The sequence below is a fragment of the Morone saxatilis genome, unplaced genomic scaffold, assembly GCF_004916995.1.
Source record: "Morone saxatilis isolate NCDOM2014 unplaced genomic scaffold, NCSU_SB_2.0 Contig17, whole genome shotgun sequence".
Classification (NCBI taxonomy): Eukaryota; Metazoa; Chordata; class Actinopteri; family Moronidae; genus Morone; species Morone saxatilis.
This window is the reverse complement of record NW_023339729.1, coordinates 6,773,977-6,794,612: the sequence shown is the minus strand read 5'-3', so window position 1 is coordinate 6,794,612 and position 20,636 is coordinate 6,773,977. Positions and strand designations below refer to the sequence as shown.

Genomic DNA, 20,636 nt, shown 5'->3' with positions numbered 1-20,636 from the left:
TGCCCATTGTGTGTGTGTTTTTAGATTTGTGTGTAGAGTTCTGAGAGTATGAGGCATGCTTTCAGGAAATGTGTGTAAACAATCGAGAAAAACTGTAAAAGGTGAAACAATAACCTCATGATGCCGATTATCCTGCTGGATAGCAGCGATGTAGTCGTGGTACTGTCTCAGCTCCTCCTCGTAACACAGGCAGTCATACCAGTAACGCAGCTCCTCGTATCTGGTCAAAAGTGTGAAACAGAGTGCCAAATAACACAACAATCTATATTTATAATTGACACTTTTAAACAGGATGTGACCATAAAAGTAATTTCAGTATAAAAAAATGTCAAAACTTCGCATTCAATTCATGATTAACTTCTGTGTGTGTATGTGTGTGTGTGTGTGTGCTTGCTTGTGCTGTTCTTCACTTCTTTGTATATAATCTGTGTTATTATTGAACAATTTAGTGTGAACTATAGTATTTGCAGTATACTCCTGTACAGGTTACTTGCAAAGTAACGTGCATAGAGTGTAATGAAGTGTGTCCTGCCCTAAGCCCTCAGTGTCATTCCCACTACATGCAGTGTGTACCTATCAAAGTCGTGCGGGAGGAGGCGGTGGCCCTGTTGTATGAGGCTGTCCCAGTACAGCAGCTCCTCATACGCCTGGTGCTCGTCCCATGCAGCCGCCGCCATGCTGTCACGACTTGCAGACCCGAAGCTACCACCTGTTTTCAGAAGGAACCCCCTGTGTTAGTCCGTGTACAGCTGCTAGGTAGCAGCCACAATAAGACCAATCACAGCAGATGTCGTGAATGACATTAAGTTATCAACATGCAGATGTTTGCTAACGTTACGCAGGAAACTTGCTCAGCAGGTTGCTCCTCTGGATGCAAATACGTGTGTGCATTAGTGTCGTACTGAGACTAGTGCAGCTGTGCAGCGGTCGGGTTGTTTGCTTTCCCATCATGTGTTGAACGAAGGGAACGTCACTGCGGTCGTCTGTGACAGCTAATGTTTATAGCATCGACCGCCCACTTCACGTTAGCACGCTAGCTAGCTAACGCTGGTCAGTATGCCGGTGAATGGTCGGTTAGCACTGACGTCTGTCCGTGCTTCGTCTGTGCAGTCGGGGCTTACCTTTGTCAGCGAGCGGATAAACAGCTGGAAACCTCCTCGTAGTTACGTTGCTACCTTTTTGTTGCCGTGACCAGCGAAGGGTCGCATGAAGATGACCTCTTCTGTGGTTTTACCTGGCGGATCACGGTGCATGGCGCCACCTACTGTACCGGGGCGACATTACCTCACTGCATGGCCCAAATGGTCAAAACTGTCAAAAGGTTGGATTTGTTTTGTTTGAATAATGATAAGATGGCCATCAGTGCACTATATATAGTATGTAGGGAATAGGAGTAGTTATATTTTACATGACAAAATCACCAAGACACATGTTAATCTGAAACACTAAAAGTATAAAGGCTACTGTATCTGTTATTGTCGTTTGTAATATTTCTGTTACCTGGCTAGGGACTACGGATTTAAATTAGCATGAATATGAATATTATATAACCTTTCTGGCAATAGATTCTCCTAAATGTTACACACTAGACCTTTAAATAAATGTTCAATGCCCAAAGAGGTAAAAAGCAAAAAATCTGTACAGAAATTAACACAAATTTGTATTTTACTTTCCCATTAATCATATAAGGACCCCTAGTTTTATCTTGTGACCCTTTGGAGGGGCCTTGATCCCTACTTTGGTAACCACTGGACTAAACTACCAAACTGTATATAAAAAAGTTAAAACTAGCTATACCTTGACCAACAATAACACACTTCTTCCAGTACACACTGATGCATCAGTATAGAATAATGTCATATGTAACAATACATCAGTCCCAGGGACGAAACAAGTTCTTTACTTTAAGTACATTTTGGTGCTAATACTTCTGTTCTTTTGCTAAAGTAGGATTTTTCTCTGGCAGGACAAGCGTCATTTTATATTGCTCGTTTCCTTAAGTGAAGGATCTGAATGCTTCTCCCACCACTGCTAATTTATTATCGTTGCATATTTCAGGTGGCATACAGAATTCATGATTTTTTTGTGCTAACTACCGACCAGCACAGAGTTACATGAGCACTTCTCATGGTGAGAACACAACAAAGTGGACCATCTAGATCCCACTTACGTCTTGCAACAAGTTGCGTTTTGCATAAAGGATCTTCCGGTAGGTCTGTGGAATAAGAAGGAAAAACTGTTGCAGCTGCAGCCCATGTGAATGTTGTTGGAAAGACATGATACAGGGGAGGAAAGAGACAAAATAAGAAGCTGGTAATAATAGTATTTCATTGATGAACTACACGTCAACCAAAGTTTACTCACATGAGAGCCAGAATACCTCCCTAGACACTTGCCCAAGAAAGAAAACAGCTCACTGGAAACAGCAAATTAATCAGGTATGAATTGGAAAGATTTACTCAACACTATTTGATATGTTATCTACGTGACCTTTGTGGGTAATCCTTTTTTTATTTATAATCATTGTCTCCTGTGGAAAGTGAAGTCCAGAATGACTCTGCAGGAAATCCCTGCACAGTATACTGATGCACAACCCAAAGTACATATTTTTATCATTAATACTCTATACTCTGAGAAAATACTGAAGCGCAATAGTACAAAACTCTCATTAATACTGTCAGTGTTTCGTCCAATCCATTCTAGCACTGCTTAGCTACCAGAATAATAATATATAATACATATAACATTTTAGTAACTGCACCACTGTAGTATATTTAGTAACCACACAACTCATTAATCTGTTTGTTAAGAACATGGAAAAGATAGAAATTCAGAGTAAAAAAAAAAACTTCAGAGTAAAGTCACATTGCACTGTTTTATTTACATTCAATTTAAAGTTTGTTACATATCCTCAGTAAACTGAGGGTACAATTCAAGTATTAAGTTAAAAAAAATCTTACATTATTTCACACGAAGCACTGTATAAACACAAGGAAAGCATATTTAAACTTAAACACTGATAAACTCCAAAGTATTTGAATATTAACATTCCTTTATGAAATACCTTCAGCAGAGTAATTAACATTTCAAATACACTCTAAATACATCTGGTTTTGCTCTGGAGCTCCGCCTGATGGTTTTAGCTGTACAGCTAAATTCTTCCACTTCTGTCTAATGTAATTTATTTATTACTTTCAAAGCTGGTGAAAATAGTAACTAGTGCCTCTATAAATCAATCCTGCAATCCTTAGTCTCTCTCAGGACAGAGCATATTAGTACTGCATTCATATACTGTGGCCATGAGTTTCCAAATGAGAATAATATAATAATAATAATAATGAATGTTCACTTATTATAAGTAAACAGTAGAAAGTTTACGATATTTTGTGCAAAATCATAGCATTAGCTAGCTTCCATTTGTAATGTCAGACAATTAACTCACAGGTAAACTTCGATGGACTATCTAAGAGATATTCTGATTGAATCCATTAAACATTTCTTTAGTGGACCAGCCGAGAAATGTCAAACTGCACGTCTAATGTGATCGGCTCCACCATCACGGCAACAAAGTTAGTTCCTTCCACATGTTTCTTCTTCTCCTGTCTCCTAAGCTGCTTTGTATGCTGAGTTCTTTGTATGTTCAATGAGCAGGTGACAAAGTACATCCACAAAGTATGGTATAAGTCTTTCTCTCAGCTCAAACTTGGTTGACTTCATTCTTCTCTGAGCTGGGAAAGGAGGTTGGCTCCCAGCGGCCTAACATATTACCCCTAAGGCCTGCCTGGCACTTAGCGATGAGGTAGATTTTGCGGAGGACAGTGCGGCGCAGCAGGATGTAGACCCAGGGGTCGAGGATCTGGTTCCACGCTGCCAGCCTCACGCCCATCACCATCAGGGTTTCATAGTGTGATAGGTCATCTCTGATAGATCCCGTGTAGGAGTGGATCACAGTCATCAGGCCAAAGATCTGTAGGCATGAAACATGAACAGTTATTACAGGAAGAAAGAGCAAAAGCACAGCATTGATAGTGACACTACAACAACTCTAAATAACAGCTTTGCAGTTATAACAACAACAAAAGTAATCCTGATTATTTTATAAGAACACAACAAATCTGTGTGACATGGATAGACCAATGTTGTTTTTATGATTTTTTTAAATATTGTTTTGGGGGCTTTTTCCTTTTATTGGATAGGACAGCTGAAGATAGACAGGAAAGGGGGTCGAGAGAGGGGATGACACGCAGCCTTGGTACATGGGGCGCCAGCTCTACCAGGTGAGCTAACCAGGCACCCCCAATGTTGTTTTTACATTATCACATGAAATAGCATTTTTATATAGTATTGTTACATCCATATTAGGAAGGACAGATATTGATTTTGAGTGACAGCACAGATGCGGGTCTCAAACATGTTATGGATATCATGTTAGGATATGCTCTTTGAACATGGCTACGGTAAGGTACAGTTATTTAGTGTTTTGTTAAAACTGCCTGCTCATTCATCGTTTTTAAACATACAGCGTATGATACCACACAATTCTAGTCCTGAGTGTCTGCAATAAAATGACCTAAACACCTGGTATTACTTCATTCCACTGTGGTTTCAATAGCAACATTTCTTATTTTTAGAAGCTGCAATGTGCTATCATGTAAGGGAGATGTGTCATGTGATATTTACTGTAATCACATGCATTTAATGCTAACAAAAGAGTCCAGGCACCAATAAGAGTGTTGTGCCCAGAAAATGATCTAATGTGAGATGGATCAAGGCTTTTGAATCTGATCCTATTGAGGTTAGAACTGATACTCAGAAGAAGACGGGGTGGTAGTAACAGTGTAAGTATTGATATGTCTACCCCTATTTGAAGGAGCAAGGAACAAAATCTGAAATCAATGTTTGTTAGTAGACCTTCTCATCCTGTTGACTGTACACTGGATGAATTATTTGTAACACTTCAACTGTTCTGCTTTGGCTGTAGATGTTTTAACAGATTATCTATATGTGTCATATATATATGTGACAATTTCATTAACAATTTCCCTTTCAATGATTGGCGTTTCCACAACAAAGTCAGATGGAAAATGAAAATCCTTGAGAAAGTTGTCCCGCCCTAACAGGTGCTGACAAGACAGTGACAGAGCTGTCAATCACGCACTGTGTGTACATGCACAGTCCTCAGGAGAGCTCTAATTAACCAACTTAAGTGAGTGATGGGAAAAGTACTGATGCGTAAGAGGAATCTCATTATGACCTGGCTGCACTTCATGATACTTACCAGCAGAGGGCTCCAGCAGATACATGAGGTGACCATGATGCCGACCAGCTGCACCACCATCTCTATATCATGGGACTTGGCTGAGTGATGGGAGCCGGGCCTCCTCCTGAGCCGAGCGAGCACCAGTGTCAGTCCGCTGATGGTGTTACACACCAGCGCCACAGCTAGCGAGGTCAGACCTAGCCCAGAGAACAGCACCACAAATGCCACGTCCACCTCCTTAGTGTCACTGAGCACTTTAATGAAGCACCAGGTCCCTGGGTCCTGATAGGTGTAAGAGCCCAGCTGAAAGCACGGCAACATGGCCACACACAGAGCTGCCAGCCAGATGACACACAGGCAGATCTTTGTGCGGGTTTTGGTGACCAGGGATGAGTGCAGCAGTGGCTTAGTGACACCCAGGCAGCGCTCTGCAGCCATGGCACAGCCCATGAACAGTGGGCACAGGCCAAAGAACACCATACTACCACCCAGGAACTGACACATCCCGTCAGAAGACTTGAAGCCCTCATGGTACACACCTCCGGACAGGTAGAGTCGGAGAACCAGGGCACCGGGGATCACGTGGCCAATGAAATCTGTAACCACCAGTGAAGAGGCAAACAAAAGGAACGTGGCTTTGGTCCGGCGGCGCTGGAGGGAGTACGCATTGGCCAGGATGAAAAGGGCCACAATGTTGGAGATGATGCCCAGTGTCATGGACAATACGACGACAATGATGCCACTGGTGGTGGGCTGCCCCGGGGAGAAGTTTGGGTGATCTGTCACCCCTTCGACAGTCACCCTGGCCTCCACCTTCCCTGCGCTGTCATTAGAGAAATGAGGGAAGAGCGGGGAGGCTGAGGAATTGTAGTGGCTCAAAGTTAACATCACTGAACCTTGAAGGTCATGAGGTCTGTAGTTAGGAGGGGAGGCTGCAAGAGAAATAAGATCATGTTTGTACAGAGCAAATCAGCAGAATCAACATAAGTAAAATATACTGTAGTTACATCTGTGGGTGACTTTGGAGCAACATGTTAGACAGCACTCTCCACCGCCATCATCCCAACACCAAATGAGGGAATATCTTTTGGAAGAATGGTATTCAGTCCCTTCACATGGAGAATTTATGACAAGGAGCCCTAAAGCCGCCCTGGCAGGCTGATTGCAGCTCCCACCATAAGAAACTTTACGTTGTCTTTTAATTTGATTTGTAACCCATATGTATGTTTTCTTTATACTGTTTAAAATTAAGATTTGGGGACTTCTTATAACTAAACGAGTTAAACACATACTACGACAAATTCTTCACAGATGACTGAAGATCTGACTACCTGACTAGTTTACATGGAGGACACTCAAACACAGGACATAAAGAGGACAGTCCTCCCAGCAAGCAATATATTAAGACACACTAGGCTGAACAATATGATACTGTTTTAGCATCTTTCATCGTAAACATATAGAGGATTATTTTACTATGAAGATTCCCCTTATCTGCTTTTGTTGTCTAAATTGAACCTACAAGACAATTACTGGGATTTCTCCCCCGAATGAGTCTTGAATGTTTTGAGAATATCAACTGCTGACAATGTTTCAGATCTGAGTATCATCCACTGAATCAACTGAAGAAAAACTTAAAAGCTGATTTTCATACCTAAACCGATCATGCTGTATGTAGACATCAGAATATGGCCTTCTTATTCTGATTTAACAAACTTTATGTATTGCCCATAAATTCTCACTGAACAGTTTGCCAGTTTGCACCCGTTTGCAGAATATTGTGCATATTGTACATTAAAATTATGATCACAGTTATAAATCAATATCAGTGTTATGTATCAAATCATTGTCAGATATTTGAACAATTATGCAATCCACTCAACGATAAATGTAGGCTCTCAGGCTGATGTTATGTTAGGGGTAAAGTCTATTTTATAATGAGATTCCTAGTAAAGAAATAGCTTACCATTACATAGTTGAGATATCCTTCAGTCTAGCTGAACAACCAAAAGATAGTTTTTCTTGTCTCACAGATATCCAGAGATACTCCAGACACAGTCTCTCGAACAATATCAGCAAAGTCCACAAACTGAACAAAAAACGTTTTTCTTGAGATCACAAATCACGGTTCCCTCTGATAAAGGCTGAGACATCGGTGTCCTTTGCGGAGTGTTTTCCATGTCTGAACCCGTCTGGCTGTCTCATGGTTGTAAAGGATCCCCACTGAATCTGTCACTCAAATACGGAGTCATGGTTTTATAGCGCGTCTCTCTGCCCTCAGTCTGTGTGGGCGTCTCTGCTGCTGTGCCCCCCCTGAGTGAGGTCTCAGCCCTCCGCCGCTTCGCTCTCCGCCGCTTCGCTCTGTTTACTTTCACTGTACTGTCAGTGAGCACGCTTTATTACACTTACTCACTTTATATGTATCACCTTCATTTCGAAGAAATTATCTCAAATAGGCCCTCTCTTTAATCTTTGGCCAGCACATTGTGTACACCGAAGCTGCTTTGCATTGCTGCAGAATGATTCATTTGCAAAAACATTTATTATAACGATTTTATTTATTGTCCTAAATCATGCTATTTTTATTTTATTTATAAGATATCTTAATTTCTTTACATTTTCCTGAATCATCTTTTTTATTGTGCAGTCAATGGAATATCAATCAAACTAGTATTTTATCATTTTAACAGCTTTTATGTCCCCTAAAGGTAAGGATTGGATTTTACTTGTTGTAGTAAAGACATTGCTCATCTTTTTGTTTTCTGAAGCTTGGATCGATGTGAACAGATTCAGTTTCATGGCTTATATGATTTCTTTTTCTCTTTTTTTCCCTGTTTAATGTCCAACTCTGTGCTCAAAATAACCTTGAAGGTATCGGTTATTCTGAAGAGGTTTATCAGTCTGCTGTAAGAGAAGGTTTACTATTTCAGTTCTCTGAATAAATGACCTCAGTGCAAAGGAGGCAGGTCCATTAGAGCGAATTAAAAAGATTAGATGTGGTTAAATTATGAGGTAGGCCTATTTGTTTTGCATTTGTATTTTGGATCCAAATACCTAGATGTTTTGGAAACTCATAGGGAAAATATGGAAAAGTCATATTCACCCTCATGAAAGATCCAGATGTTTCTTAAGGATTCTGATGTTAGTCCTGAGGCTTTTTGCAGCTGCATTAAGGAAAACATGTCACTTTTTCTTCAGTTTGATTGACACTCTGAGAGGGAAAATCGTGTACGTCTGATTTTGGTCCTCTCGCTGCATACTTGGGACAGGTGGTCTTGTTTGTTTTAATTTTACAGGGACCTGGCAGCCCAGCCGGACACATACTTGCACAAGTTGTGGTTTGGAAACAGGGTAAGAGCAACATCTCAAATTGGCTGCCGGCTCATGAATGAGAGCGGAGGTGGGCACAGACACATACATTTTTTTTCAAAGACACCTGGAGTAAAGGTTCTACACAGTTGCCAACCGGCCAATCTACTGATTGGCAACAGTTGAATAAGTCTGTGAACTGACTTTTGAAGATTGTGGAATGTGACTCAGTGTGATAGGGAAACATTATTAATGTGTTCGTTGGAAGAGAGGTTAAAGGAGTGAAAAATACAAACACATTTGTAAAGATCATTTCATGATCTTTACTTGGATTAAATAAGAGTCTACGGCCAAGCTAGCAGCTCTGTGAAGCTGTACTTAGGTACACCAGTGCTAAGTTAAATGCTAACATCAGCATGCTAACATGCTTTCTATGACCAAGCTAATTTAGTGTTATAGCTAGTATAATGTTTACTGGGTTCACCATTGTTTAACACATTAGCATGCTAACCTTTGCCAGGTAACATATATCCAAAGTAAAGCTAAGGCTGATGGGAATGTTGATTATGGTGCTGGATGATGGAAGTTAAGGGATCACCAAAGTTATTACAGTTTATTCTCAGCAACATTAATATTTGTACCAAATTTCACAACAATCCATCCAATGGCCTATTGTCGAAACATTTCGCTCAAAAATGTCAACCTTATGGTGGCGCTAGAGGAAATGTCATTGGGTTTCATCCTCTGAGCACCACAAATGTCTGACCAACAGTTGTAGAAGAATCTCACTCAAAATCCTTTGTATTTGTTGTTGACTGTGAATGAAACAAATCTTTTGGGTGAAAAAACTGAACGGAATCACTAATCAACTGGACTGATTTCAGAGCTTTCAGTTTGCTAATGGTTCTAATGGTTTAGTACACTGAAAAGAACTGCATTGCCCATCACAACTGTCAACTCCCTAAAAAAGACATAAAATGACCTAAAATATTGTGAACTAGTAGAAAATTCAGGAGATCATCAAATACATTAGAATTAAGTCTCTGAGGACCATGAATGTTTGTAGTATATTTCAAGGCAATCCATCCAATATTTACTGACCATTGCCACCCCTTGAAAAATAAAAGGCACATGTTTTCAGATTCATCTGGTTTTTGTACAGACAAATTAGAGTAAAAAGGCTTCTAGTCAAAAGAAGCAGCTGACTGTGTATTTATACACATTAATTTCTGACCAGACCGTTGTTGATTTCATAGCCTTCAGAAGGAATTCAGATAGAATAGACATGGCAAATTGGGAAGTCAATGCTGATTTAGATTGGTTTCTGCATTGCTCTATATATTTTATTAGCACACCAGAACAGGCATGTTTCAGTGTGTACTATCCTTGGACTAAAAAGCTAATAATTTAAGTCTGATTGTCTTCCTTTCCTGGTGCCCATTTAGACTCTAAGTGCAACAATCAAGCATTTGGCCGCCATGTGTGTTTTCCCTCCAGCTCTGAAAGGAGACCCTGCTGCCCCCATTTTCCTCATCAATTGCTCTTACAAATGGTGCCATTTGGCCTCTGCAGCCCATTGGCTCTTCCAATACTAAGTCTGGGGTTTATGGGTTGGAGGCTCCTTCTACACCCTTTCTCCTTCCACTGACCACAAAGAGAAAAAGCCCTCTGGCTGCATACTTGATGATCTTTGGAACACCCTGAGATGGAGGAGCTCTTCAGATTGGAAATGTTTTGAGTGCGATCTCTATCTTTTCTTTTTAAATGTACTATATATGTTTAAATGTAATATTGAAGAAAAAGCAGTGAGTCTTCTTGTTGCCTGTGCCCACAAGTATTCAATCTTGGCTTTAAGACTCAAAACTCTTCCACCGCAACTGTTCAGCGGTTCAGTGCATCACCCAAACTTTCATGCCTGTAAGTCGGAGGGATTGAGTATTTCTTACCGTTTTGAGTAGCCAGTAACGGATGTAATCTGTTTTTTTTTTTAATTACAGCAAGGGAATTCAGACTTATGACAGTAATTTTCAGTGCAATGTGCTTGTTTTAATCAAACAATGTGACATCATATAAATGCATTCAGTGTGGCAATGGTAACCACGGGGTCATGGGCTTGTGCATTCCTCATTGACATTTTAAGGAGATGCTGGCTATTATGAGTGGAAAGCCACACGCTATCTGTCTGGGAGCCTCAGAAACGACTGGCCAGAAATGAAACAGTGGAATGTTTGCATGAGAATATTTAGCCAAGGAGACAAACCAGCTGTCAAAGACTGAAACAAGTTCAACAACATTTTCCTGATGAAACACACCCTCCTTGTAGTGCAAATTGTTTAAAAACTGCTGTCTGACTGTCTGGCTGGAACCCAGAGGAAATTTCTAATATCTGGTTACTGTTTTGCCTACTGTATGTCTCAAACTTTGCAAAGAAATAGGTAAATAAGAGAATGGTGAAATCCACAAATACTCATAGTTTGTCACACAGAGTAACCCCCAATGTGACTTGCACATTCCTGCTGCTTCTACTGACTAACAAGATACAGTACATTTTCTACAGAACTGATTCAAACAAGCTTATATAATTGTCAAGGGATTACTGGTCATTTCCAGGCAGTCAACCAGTGGTCCAGACTGAAATATCTCAAAACCTATTAGATGGATTGTCATGAATTTTGTACACACTTTCATGATCCCCAGAGGATGGAGCCCGCTCACTTACTTGATCCTGACTTTTCATCTTGTGTCAATAGCAGGTCAAAATTTCACATATCCAGTAAGATATTTCGACAATATCTTGTACAAGCACTACCATCACCCACCAGAAGAGTTGACACACACTAACCCATATTTCTGACATCAGAATGGGAGAGGCTGTGTGTCGGACAATTTCTATAACTTTCCAAAACCGACAATCCTCACCCCCACTTCCTGAAGTGATTGGCCAGGTTTTTGGAGGTGAATAAGGAAGCCAGGTTTGAGTACTTTCCAGGAGAGACTGTCTGAAAGAAAGTATTATCATATGCTGGTCCTCTCTGTGATAGCCAGTTATTTTTTTACCCCAACTTTAAGAATAGCTGTTCAAAACACCTACAGACACTTTTGTCTTCCAACATTCTCAGACAACATATCTTACAAGGTACAACAACCCAGCCTTAATTTTGGTGCCCTTTTTGGTTTTGTGTAAAATGTCTCAACAACTACTGGATGGACTGCCAATTTTGCCATCAAAATTTGTACATGTCCCCCTTAGGATGAATTGATATAATGGTGATCACCTGACTTTTCATCATTAGATCAAACTTTTATTTTGTTCACTACTTTGGTTTATGACCAAATACACACACACAGACAATCCCATTCGCCTCAGTGGTACCCGTGTGTTTAGTGGTAATTAGCAACTGTTAGCATGCTAACATGCTAAACTGAGATGGTAAAAATGATTGAATGACATTACCTTCCAAACATCAGCATGTTAGCAGCAACATAATAGCACAAAATAGAAATAAAAATTCTCAGGTTATTTGTATTTATTTATAGCTATGATCAGATATTTTTACAGTCATACAATAGGTAAATGGGGAATGGTTATAAAGTTCATATGACTCAATATGCACAAACATTGCACACATTCTTCACAACAAATGAATGTAATTTTTTTTTTCAGTTATCAATACTCAGCTGTCGTATGAGGTGTATGAAGTCAAAAGAAATTACTTAATTACTTACTGAATGATGTCTGTTTCTCTTTTTTAATCTATCACCATGCTGGGTCTACTGCTGAGATTTTCAAACCAGTGACAGCGGCTGATCAGGGATCTGACATTGGTGTGCACAGATAAATATGTGAATGTTTGTGGTGAAACATGTCTTTTTGAAAAGCTCACAGGCCTCAGTTAAAGATTATGAATTCCCTTCTTTATCTTTGTTTCTTTCACCACATAAATGGTTTGAGCCACTGGCCAGTTAAGTAAAACCGGACAGCAAAGACAGGTTTATAAGGCATCTGCATTAACCGCCTCCAGAGCACATGACACTGATAGAAGGCTTTCTGAAATGAAGCAGTATGTCACAGTAACTGAATACTGGCAAAGCCAACACAATGAGCCTGTTTTGTAAAAATTTATGATCTGTGTCAGGATTTAATTGTTGGGGTTTAGGAAGCTGGAGGGAGAGGAGCGCTCCAGTTAAGACAGCAGAACAAAGTGGGATCATGAAATGTACGAAGTAAAAAGGAGAAAAAAACATTACAGTGATTGGGACACCAGCCTCTGTGGCTATCCAAGCACACACGCTGTTTGCAAGTACAGACAGTGTCTCTACTGCTTGCTTTACAAACCATCTTCTAATATATCAACCACTTATTCCCACAATGAATTAGACAAAAGATTTGTATTACAAGTTCCTAGATATGAAACATGAATTGCATATCGCACATTGCTTAAACAAAAACAACGTATGGTTAGTTATACTTTATGAAAAGAATATGAGGCCTGGATTTTAAATCTGCGGAAATGTTAATGCAGTTTTTTCTCCAAGATCACAGAAAGAACATTATGACAGAAAAGACATTAACGTTTCCTTTTCCAGTTAACCTTCAATCCAATGTCCTGATGTAATTCAGCAGCTTGAAAGTCTGCAGGTTCCTGGAAATACATCCAGTACAAGACCTACTGAAAGTTTCTCAACCTAACATGGTTCTGAGGAGACAAATTCTCAAGACTTCCTTCCTGTTGTCTTTGCAAATAATAAAACTGTAACATTTCTGTGGGTTTTTTTTTCTCATAAATCTTTTTCCACAGTGAAAACCATTGAGAGTTTTCCATATCAGTGTTTAATGGTCTGATCACATTCTCCCTACACTGCCTTTCTAAACCAGCCAAACTAAACCTATGTTCAGTCAATATCTGAATAAATCTATAAGGAGACTCTGGCTGTCTCCAGCTGTGTTGGCTCATGTGCTTGGCTTGCGGTATGATTTAAATTGGATGGTTATTTTCCTAGACATAGAATTCAAATGCATGAATGGCAATGGAAAACATAATTTCTGAGTTGAAGTGCATTTTTTTCATGCAACTTGATAAATGTGACTTCCACATTCCCATTCAGGACATTCAAAACAAAGAAAAGCAAAGACAAATGCATCTTCAAAGCCATTTAGCCAGTTTAGCAGAGAAATAAGCAGGATCTTTGCAGGGAGACTCTATCTGAGCACGGTGACAGCACTCACAATCATACCACATGGGCTGTGCGTTTAGTTGCTTTGCTAATGTCGCCTCAGTGTAGTGATTAATGAGAGGTCCTGTCAGTGTGAATAAAAGAAGGGGAGTGGTAATTAAAGTGGGTCTGCAGCAGAGCAAGATTTAAGAACCACAGCCTGCTAATCAAACCAGCTGACATGGTATTAATAGTAGACGCTGACACAAGCACTCAATCACCTATGAACGCGCACACAAACACAATAGGTGGTACGCCATCACATATTCAGTCACTTGCACACATTAACCTTTTACCTAACCACAAACTACTGCTTCCTTCCAGAAACAAGGCTATCCTTGTTCATTTTTTACAATTTTCCGATTTAAATTTCAACTTATACTATTTGCAATGACATTGTGTACTAGTACTGTTATATTGTCTTTGCAAAGACAATACTGTAAATTTAATTGGATTTCGATGAGATCAAATTGGTCTTTTATCATAATCCTGACATTTTAGGAAAAACGCCTAATTGCTTCCTTGCTGAGAGTTGATGAGATGATTCATAACCCCCTCATGTCTTAAATTTGAAGCTAGGGCCAGCAAAGTATTAGCTTAGCTTAGCACAAAGACTGGAAACAGGGGGATCCAGCTAGCCTGTGTCTGTTCAAATGCATCAGGGCTTGTGTGCAGGGAGCAAAGCTTCCTGAAGTCCAAAAAATAGTTTGGCCATAACCCCCATAAAAACTGCCATTTGTTGTTTATACACTTTCGTTTTTGTACAGATTAAACAAACAGGATATAAGATGCTTAATTAGTTTTAAAGGTACTTATACATAGATTTTATTTTTTAACCTTTGAAATATTTAAGCATGTTTTTGTTATTTTACCCATTACTGATCTTTATGGTATCAGCTTCATATTTACATACAGACATAAAAAATATTCCATTCCTTTAAATACCAGACGTTTTTTTCATACGTAATCTTCTTAGTGAAGGTTGTTATTGGCCACAGACAGGTTTTCATGTTATTTATCAGTCGTGGGCTCAGTAGTATTGACAGAATAATCAGCAAGAGAAGCTTGGAGGACATAAAACACTACCCAATAAAGACAAACTGAATCCAGCCTGAAACTATGAAATCATTAGCTGATCCATACCATATGGTGGTGAGCATTGCCAGGAAATCAGACTCTTTTTTTTATTTTTTGGTATTTATTTCTCTTTCTGACTTGTGCCCCTGAAGGAAGTGAGAAACCCACCATTAAATAGCGCACAAATATTACCAGTTTTTCTTCCCTGTCTGGCTAAAAGGCAGTTTATGCTCTCACACATCATAACTTTCATCTGTCAAAACCAAACCATGGACAATACTTGACCAGACTGAAGAAATTATTTTCAACCACCCTCATTTAATTTGGAGGAATACTGTGGCCATCTGCACTTATTCTTTCATTGTATCTCGTCTTGTTTCTAAATATAAATTCAGTTGCCATTCTTTGTATGTTACTCTAATTTTGTCTGATACTGTGATGGAAATTATCTCTGATTATACAGGCAACAAATACAGTTTTATTATGAGTAACATTGCCATTTAAGCATTTTACTGTACTCCCTTTAATGAACCTCTTTCAGAGATTCATGGGAGTTCACCACTTATGAATAGATAAAATTGTTATTTATCAGGTAACAATTAACCTTAGAGACTGAGGGTGCAAAGAGCACAATTATATGTTAGTGGTACCTCCTTTAAAAGGCTCTGCACACTAAGAGATTTACAGTATATCGGCAATAATGAAGGCAGTTATAGCTGTGAGTTGGTTTAGATTTTGCCATCCATCTCTTCACTCCAGCTCCCTCCATTTCATTTCATCATCAGTCTCACAGCCATGATGAAATGTCTGGGCAGCAGGCTGCAGCTCGAGGGCCGAAATCAATGGAATTCATCTGGACTTAAGTGTTTTTGTTCTAGATCAAAATCAAAATGTACCATCAAAATGTACCTTTCTCACATAAAGAACTGACGTCAAACAGTAAAATCTGTGCCCTGTGAGGTTTGCCCAATTAGGAAAGGTTTTGTGAAAGAAGCTGGACACTTTCCTCCTGTTGCTTTCCCTGCATTCGTCTTCAGCCTGAACGCTCATGCATGGATGAGTGTACTGTACTATATGACAGATTTAGTGCTGGCCACACAGAGCAGCTGTGTGACGCTCCGGGAGAGACTGTAGACAGAGGGACAGATAACTCACACTCCTGACCTTAAAACTTGCTTAAAACTGCTGCATTCATGAACTTGCTCAGCATAGTTCTGCCCAAGGTACATACTGTACTGTGGTGACACAGCGAAAGTAACATGCCAACTCACTCATTTTGGTAACACTGCCGATAGTATGCTGTGTTTACCTCCAGTCTGACCTTCTTTACTCACCTTCTCTACTCTAGTCACAGATCATAGATCAGAATCAGAAAAGAAATATATATGAGATTTATGATATGTACATATTTAAAGCATGTAGGCATATTTTAACTATAATTACAGAATTTATTTATGTTTAAATTTCAAAATTGATCCCCTAATTTTTTAATATGGAAATAGATAGATAGATCAGTTGAATTAACTCAAAATAGACATTTATTTCTAATAGCATAAAGAAAAACACACAAAAACACTCCTAATTATGTATAATTATAATATATAATTCATTGATAAATTGTTAACACACTATAACACAGTTGTAAGCAGAAATACAAACATTTGCAAGTGTTTGTTTATTTGTCAACAATTATAACTTCTGTGAAGCATCTGTAACTGGTGTATAAAGTGTTAATGGTTAATAACACAATATAACATAGCAGCAATCATGATGAATAAAATTTGTGCTCTAAACTCTTTTCCTCAGCTGTAACTCATGGCCTTTATCAGCAGATGTTTGATCATTTGTATAACTTAGACCCCATGGAAAATCTGATTACAATAACTGCTTAATTAAGAAACATTAAATCTAATTTATTATCTGATTATACAAATAATGCTTTAGTGGAGGAGTTATAGTTGTTGCTTTAAATCTTATTATAGTGTGTTATAAACAATTTATTGAAGTGTTTATATTCCGCTCACAGTGTAGCCCCCCCAAATTTATTCATTGCCTCAACTGAACTGCAACACTTTTGTTTCCAGCAAACATTTTCCAGATTGATGTCTAGACCTTTCATTATATTTGTAGCAAAACTACACCACCCTCACTTACTGGACTGGTTAGTGCTCCATGTACAGTAGTTTAAAAGCATATCATTAGAGGTAAATAAGACCAAAGAGGCCATCAGACAAAGCAATGACAGCCACAATAAACAAGAGTTAAAATAAAATGCTCCAGAGGTACAATCAAATTACGTTTTAGAAGAGGATTTGGCTTTGTTATTTATTCTATTATAGAGCCATTAAAATGTAATACAGAGCCATTGCTTGTTTGTTTTTATTTTTATTTTTTTAACTGAACACAATTTGACAAAAATATTTTTAATGGTATGTCTACTTTAGATTTATGATATATAGGTTTATAGGTTCATAGGCATATATGCTTGTTTGATTTTTTAGTTTAGTTTAGTACATTTAAAAAAGTTAAAAAAAAAGATCTGTATAAAAACTGGTTTTATGAGCCAGAAAGGAGACACTCTAGCTGATGATAAACAATGTGGTTAGACGTTTCTATAAAAGGTTTTACAGCAGGAACATTATGTCATGTAAGGAATTAGGAGTGATGAGACATAACACTAATATTTAACCTGTAAACAGATTTAGTTGTAAAAAATGTTGACTTTAAATGCCAATATAGCTCATAGATTTCACATAATCCAGTTTTATAGTTCTTTGTTCTCTTAACATCAAAAGGCCAAATATTAGTTAGGACCTCCTTAATTTTAAGTACCTAAACATGTTTTCTTGATGGTAAGCTTTCTAACATACACACACATGCATAGAGGGTATGAACAAACACACACACACTAACATATTTATTCACAAAAACAAACAAAACATACATCCAAACTCTTTAATTGATCTTATTGATGGCTCAAAGAACATTTGTTCCGTTCCCAGTTGCTACCATACCTAACGTAAAAGGCTGGAGCTCGATGGAAATACATGGAGGAAGTTAATATGAAGTTTGTGAATCACGGGTGACAGACTCACTGTTGATATCTGTAAATTGGTACATTTTATTTTCTTGCAGTTTTTAAAGCAGTAGTTTGGCATTTTGGAAGAGATGATTGATAGCACTCTCATGTTTTTAAACTCAGTTTTTGTACAGATTAAACAAATGAAGTATAATGTTTGCATTAGTTAGCTAGAACAGAGGCAGGCTAGCTGTTTCCACTTGTTTCCAGTCTTTATGCTAAGCTAAGCTAAGCTAACAGTCTGTTGGTGGTAACTTCTTATTTACTACACAGGCATGGGCAACACAGGCAACTCTCGCCAAGAAAGTATATTTCCCAAACTGTCCAATTAGTCCTTTAAAGCATTGACAAAGTCAGTATTTGAACTGAAAAACTGAAAAAAGAAGATGATAAAAAGATTATTGCTCCTCCTCTTGCAACACAAACTCAACAGCTGTGAACTTGATCTGGATCCACTGGCAATAAAAATTTAGTGAGCATATGAAGAATTGTGACTTGACTTCAGTTAATCCATTGAAAACCAACTTTTTTAAAGTTTGAATTCTTTCGTTTTGTCTTTCTTACATTGGAAACTCTGTAACACAGTGAAATATGTGAGGAAATCCTTCAGAAGGGCATTTTAGTAGTCCACAACTACTGGTTGTATGTGTGTGTTACCACCATGGTTACCACTAAGTTACAGGATGTCAGTGTGGCCTGGCATCCTTACACACTTAACTTAAACCACATTTGCCACAGGCTGCTTCTCACCACAACCAGACTCTGAGCCAATCACTGCTTTATCCATGTAAGGGTCGTACAAAACACAGCTTATGTGGTTAAGAAGTTGTTTCAGCTAAGCTTAATCCTGTGCTGTTAGTCATAAGACGGCAATACAGTAATAAGCAACAAATGAAGAAAAATGTCAACCATAAATTAACCAAATACCTTTTTCCAGAGCTCAGAATAAATACAGCATTTGAGTGGACTGCAGGTGTTTGTTTTTTAGCACACAAAGGTCCAGGTTGCTCAAAGCACAGAGAAGTGATCCAGACTTCAAAACAAAACATCTGGAACAAATAATACTTATGTGTTCCTACAAGATCTGGGCAAGATTTGAGATTTTTCACATTTCACACATACTGTGAGCAGGTGTCAGTGATAAATACATATTATAATGGACAGAAGTTCAAACAGAGTAAAAAAAGGTCTTTAGGGTTAGGGTTAGGGTTTAAAAATGTACAAATATGAATTTAGGCATTTCTTGATTAATAAACCCTGATGAAGATAAATGATGTATCAGATGACTCTATGAGTGTCACTCCACCAGAGGTCGGCCCCCATTTGTTCTTTTAACATGCATGTGATCAGATTGCCCTTACCTTGTGCTCTGTGTATTGTGTATCATTTGGCTACAGTTGAAAGGAAAACACATTAATGCATTTTAACTCAGTCTGACCTTCAGACCTTCCTAATCACCCGCTTCCTGTTCTGGGCCGTCCACGTCCCTTGCCAATTTGTGATGTTTCCAGTTAGGATGCTTTCTATTGCTCCTCTGTAAAAGTTAACATGAACTTGGCACGGGAAACTTGTTTTCTTAAGTTTCTTTAAGAAATACAGTTGTTTCTGGGGTGCCCAGATAGCTCACCCGGCAGAGCTGGTGCCCCATGTACCAAGGCTGAGTCCTTACTGCAGCGACCAATCTGTGGCCCTTTGCCCCGTGTCATCCCCTCTCTGCCTTTTCCTGTCACTCTTCAACTGTTACTATTAATTAAAGGCAATTTAACCAGGTCAGAGATGTGACATGATCATGGTTTTCTGTGATGTTGATTTCTAGAATCCTGAAACTGTTAACCTGGTCCACCTCAGCTCCACTGATAGACAGGCGTCTGTGTCTTTGCCTCTTTTTTCCTAAAATCCTTTTTCCTCCCAACAGATTAAATGTAGCTGTGCAATCTTAAAAAGTCTTTAAAATAGAAGCAAACCAAACAGTTAATGAGTCAACATGCAACACTTGGTACAAAGGAAATATAGAAATAAAAAAGGAAAACTTTGTTTAAGGCAAACTACAAATCTAAAAGAACAAGAACAAAGGAACTTATCTGTACTGCTGACAATCTGAGTCAGCAGTAGAGTGCTGATGGGTGTGACTGTCCAAACCAGATATGGCCAGTGACTTGACAGGCGGCAAATTTCTGCCAGAATATGATAATAAATGGCCCTGTTATTATCTGTACTATTGAATTAGCACTTGTAATGAATTTGGCCTTGCTGAGATCTGTTCATGCTGAAGGCCAAATGGAAGGAAAATAAACAACAAACATGCCAGAGAAAAAAGATGCAGCCTAAATCATTTGGGCTCAAACATTTTTCCACATGCAGAGACAGTCATTACAGGGAACGTCAGTGAGAAATATGATAAAATATGATCAGAAAATATGTTAATTAATCACAATTAAGTACCACGATCATTATCAAGTCCCCCAGGACGCTCACATTAAACTTCCAATCCTAAAGAAGGAGGAGAAGGAGTCAGAATTTTGCATCTGTCTATTAATAACATTGTAAAATAAGATCAATGGGGGTTATTCCAACCAAATGTATATTTGAAAATATTGAGGGCCTGTTTTTATCATTAGTGTGATTACATTACTATTGTCTTCTATCTCCGCCAGGTGTAGGGGAGTTATGAGATGAGTAATGTGTGTGTGTGTGTGT

The 20,636-nt window shown here is 38.7% G+C and overlaps 2 protein-coding genes across 4 annotated transcripts in view; both read right to left on the bottom strand.

Annotated features, from left to right (window-relative positions):
* The window catches only part of LOC118327061 (interleukin enhancer-binding factor 3-like), a 12,548-nt gene extending 11,300 nt beyond the window's left edge, over positions 1–1,248 (bottom strand). For all 3 annotated transcript variants that reach the window (XM_035660255.1, XM_035660258.1, XM_035660256.1), the window contains exons 1-3: positions 1,122–1,248; positions 574–709; positions 115–220 (exon numbers count right to left, since the gene is read on the bottom strand). In XM_035660255.1, the coding sequence (XP_035516148.1) occupies positions 115–220; positions 574–677 (210 nt within the window). In that variant the 5' untranslated portion in view covers positions 678–709; positions 1,122–1,248. The remainder of the gene's footprint in view (positions 1–114; positions 221–573; positions 710–1,121) is intronic.
* Positions 1,249–2,856: 1,608 nt separating this feature from the next.
* LOC118327460 (prostaglandin E2 receptor EP1 subtype-like) lies at positions 2,857–7,525 on the bottom strand. Its single transcript, XM_035660823.1, has 3 exons — positions 7,227–7,525; positions 5,279–6,192; positions 2,857–3,967 (listed from the first exon to the last, which is right to left on the bottom strand). Exons 2-3 carry the CDS (start codon positions 6,146–6,148, stop codon positions 3,698–3,700), a joined length of 1,140 nt encoding a protein of 379 aa, XP_035516716.1. The 5' UTR covers positions 6,149–6,192; positions 7,227–7,525; the 3' UTR covers positions 2,857–3,697.
* Positions 7,526–20,636: the final 13,111 nt, after the last annotated feature.